Consider the following 3,705-nt stretch of genomic DNA (forward strand, 5'->3'; position numbering starts at 1 on the left):
GAGCTGTTTGGTTGTGGGCAAGGTCAATTTCCTATTCGCTACTTGGGTATTCCGATTCATTATCGGAGACTTCCAATTGCTGAATGGAAAATTGTGGAAGAAAGATTACAAAAACGCTTTAGTAGCTGGAAGGGTAAATTGCTGTCCCTGGGAGGAAGATTGGTACTCATTAATTCGGTACTCACAAATATGGTACTGTATATGTTATCATTCTTCCTTCTGCCGAAAGGAATTCTGCACAAACTCGATTATTATCGATCCAGATTCTTTTGGCAAGGGGACAGCGAGAAAAAGAAATATCAGTTGGTTAAATGGAGTATGGTTTGTAGTCCCAAAGATCAAGGCGGGCTTGGAGTTCATGACCTTGAGGTCAAGAATTCAGCTCTGCTTGGTAAATGACTATTTAAGCTTCTTACCGAAGATGAGATTTGGCAAAATATTCTCAGGAGAAAATATATCGGCTCGAAGACACTATCCCAAGTGGTTTGGAAACCTGGGGATTCACACTTCTGGGCTGGTCTCATGGCGACAAAAAATGTCTTTTTTCGCCATGGTACTTTCTCGATTAAGAATGGAGCACAGATACGGTTCTGGGAAGACAATTGGTTAGACAATACACCCTTATGTGAACAGTATCCTGCCTTGTATAGTATTGTTCGTCGCAAGGTGATACCATTGCTACGGTAATGATATGGCTACCTCACCTCCGAATGTGACGTTCAGACGAGTCTTACTTGGGCAAATTAAGGCTAGTGGCATGGAATTCTTTAATTCACTGGTTAGAAGATATACAACTATCGACTGGACCGGACGAATTCAGATGGAATCTACATGTAGATGGCACTTTCTCAGTAAAATCCTTATACAATGCGATCCTTCATTCTGATATACCAGTTGATAATAATAATAAAAATTGGAGGATGAAAATACCATTAAAAATTAAAAAAATTGGATGGTATCTTCGTCGAGGGGTTATCCTCACCAAAGATTATCTTGTTAAGCGAAATTGGCATGGGAGTACACGGTGTGTTTTCTGTCATCATGATAAAACTATTAAACACCTATTCTTCCAATGCCAAGTTGCGAGATCTATATGGTCGATCATCCAAGTAGCGTCTAGCCTGTATCCTCCGACTAGTGTAGCAAATGTCTTTGGCAATTGGCTTCATGGTATTGATTCAAGGTTTAAGTTGCTCCTTAGGGTGGGGGCGCTATCACGCTTTGGCTATGTAGACATGACAAGATTTTTAATGATAAAAATTGTTCAATTTTGCAGGTCATCTACAGATGTACAGGTATTCTCCGTTCGTGGTTACCTCTTCAACGAATGGAGAACCGAGAGCTGTTTACGGAGGTCTGTACACGGTTGGAGGCTACGGCGAGGGATACTTTTTCCCTACATGGGTGGCAGCATAGTTTACGGATTACAACACCACCCACATCCTAGGTGTTATATGATTCATCGCTCCGATATGTATTTCGCTTTTTATTTTATCTGTTGACTCGAGACATATAAACGGCTGTGTGCATCCTGGTTATGCAGAGGCTGGATGTAATTGCTTTCTCAAAAGTAATAAAGCATCCTTTATCGAAAAAGATATTGCCATACATGCATAATTTCTCTTCAAACTAAATTAAATTGAACAGAAGCGGAAAGTCGATGTCTGGTAAAAAAATATCATCGTTTATATGGTATCCAAATCAAAAAAAAAAAATCACGAGTTCAAGACGACCTAGTTCTCCCTAGATGGGTCGAGGACGTGCCCCGCAAAGACAACTGCACCGGTCGCCTCCTCCACTATGAAGTACGCAAACGGATGATCGGCTACAAAATCGACACGAGGAGGTTGACGAGACGGTGTCTGCGAAGATCCCTCAAATATTCTCATCATGGTGAAAGCCACAGCTTTGGTGCCTTCCTCGGTTACCTCGATGACCGCTTTGTGGATGACATCGCTCAGGACCATTGGTAAGCCAGATTCAGTATGCTCTACCATGTGCGAGAAGTCGGCTTGATCACCGAAGGACAATTGAAGCCCAAGCTTCTTTAGAATGGTGACAATGCTGCTTTCAAAGGACAGCTTGAACTTGGGCACCTGGATCTTGTTCCTGCGGATCATCGTCTTTGGCATGTGCTCGTGCAGGAAGCCAGGCCTTGACGATATCATGCCAGCCAGGTTCGGCAAGCCATCGTGGGCATCTGGAAGGAAGATGCACATAGAGAACTGTGTGCGCATAAAGGACACCTTGATACGCTTGTTACGATCAGAGGACACCTTCGCATAGTCTGTCAACAACAGCTACGATCATCATAAGAGGATCAATCTCAAAAACAAATTGTATCGGTGGAACAGAGTTAAATGATGAACGCGCGCGTAATGTAGCCGACGGATTACCTTGCGATTGTGCCATCTGGTACCTTAGTTTGAGCACCTTGAACCCCTTGTGCACGGCCATGAATTGGGGGTCCCAACTTTGCATGAAGGGCACTTCAACGGTGCGGCCGTCCAGCTGGTGGAAAAGCTTGTTCCGGGTGTCCTTCTTGTCGAAGGGCTCTACCCACTTGCCCTTGAAGTACATGGCATTGCAAAGCACGACGCGGGTGAGCAGCGTGATTGATCCCGGACCAAAGATGGAGCCGATCAGATTGCTCGTGGCCTGCGCGATCCACTCGTTGATCTGGCCTCGTGCTGCCTCCGCGTCGTTGATGAAGTCCACGGTACTGGCCTCGGCCTTGTACTTGCCGACGACGGCCTCGCGGAAGGCTGGTTTCAGCGGCTGCGTCAGGTCGCTCCAGATGCCGCTCGCGAACGCGACACGCGGACCGCCGGAGTCGGATTGGTCCTCGAGTGCGCCCGTCGTCATACGCGTGACAATCTCCTCGAGCTCGACTCGTGATCGGGCGCCGACGATGCGGAGGATCTCATCTAGGGTGTCTCCATGGGCGCCGGCAGCCAAGAGGGCGAGCGCGGCGTAGATGGAGAGCGGCGAGAATACCAGGTTGCTGCCAGCGTTCTCCTCGGCCAGGTACCTCGCGAGGCCGGCAGAGAGCGCCGCTAGGCCGACAGAGTCGGCTTGCAACATCGAGTTCCTCATCACTTCCATCGCTATCTCTCGACAGTGGAGACTAGAGACAGAGAGGAAATCTCGTCGAGAACGATGGTCGGTTCTTTCCCTTGAGACACGCTAACAAGAACCGATTTTATGCACGGTGATTGCAAGACCTAGGTCGGCTCTTATTCCTTGGCTTTTCTTTTCGTTTGTACACCTAGTATTTTTGTCTCACGGTATATTATTGTCGGTTGCAGTTAGAGTGGCAACGCGCGTCCACAAACAGCTATCCTGCAAATAAAAAACTGGAGTAAGTAGAGGTAGGGATTGGAGGAGGTTCGTCTAAAAGAGATTGGAGGACATTCATCTCAAAAAAAAGGGGGGATTGTAGCAGTGCTAGTGCCAATAGCTAACCCGCTTGACAGCCTAGTTGCAGTCCATGGTCGGTTGTGTAGGTTCCATCTTACATAATGCAACCTACAAATAATACTTTTTGATATATTATTTCAAAAATAATATGCATTTTTATTTTTTTGAAAAATACTGCTTCGTCATTGCCTTTTCAGCCTGGCCGAAGCCGGACAGGCTGGTTGCCCACGAGCACAACCCAGTCAATGGACTTGTCGTCCTGACCGATGATCGTCCTAGGCGAAC

At 46.6% G+C, this 3,705-nt stretch overlaps 1 protein-coding gene across 1 annotated transcript; it reads right to left on the minus strand.

Moving 5' to 3' along the window:
- Window positions 1–1,733: 1,733 nt before the first annotated feature.
- LOC124664212 (putative serpin-Z8) lies at window positions 1,734–3,105 on the minus strand. Its single transcript, XM_047201785.1, has 3 exons — window positions 2,998–3,105; window positions 2,353–2,922; window positions 1,734–2,276 (listed from the first exon to the last, which is right to left on the minus strand). The coding sequence occupies exons 1-3, from the start codon at window positions 3,103–3,105 to the stop codon at window positions 1,734–1,736; spliced, it is 1,221 nt and encodes a 406-aa protein (XP_047057741.1).
- Window positions 3,106–3,705: the final 600 nt, after the last annotated feature.

This window comes from Lolium rigidum, chromosome 6 (genome assembly GCF_022539505.1).
Source record: "Lolium rigidum isolate FL_2022 chromosome 6, APGP_CSIRO_Lrig_0.1, whole genome shotgun sequence".
In the NCBI taxonomy this organism is placed as follows: Eukaryota; Viridiplantae; Streptophyta; class Magnoliopsida; order Poales; family Poaceae; genus Lolium; species Lolium rigidum.

What these genes read in the sequence shown, in the direction of transcription:
- LOC124664212 (XM_047201785.1), bottom strand. Translation starts at nt 3,105, where the DNA reads ATGGAAGTGATGAGGAACTCGATGTTGCAAGCCGACTCTGTCGGCCTA. An exon ending in AGAACGCTGGCAGCAACCTG is followed by an intron (nt 2,923 to 2,997) that starts GTATTCTCGCCG and finishes ACCCTAGATGAG; the next exon opens with ATCCTCCGCATCGTCGGCGC. An exon ending in CGCGTTCATCATTTAACTCT is followed by an intron (nt 2,277 to 2,352) that starts GTTCCACCGATA and finishes GACTATGCGAAG; the next exon opens with GTGTCCTCTGATCGTAACAA.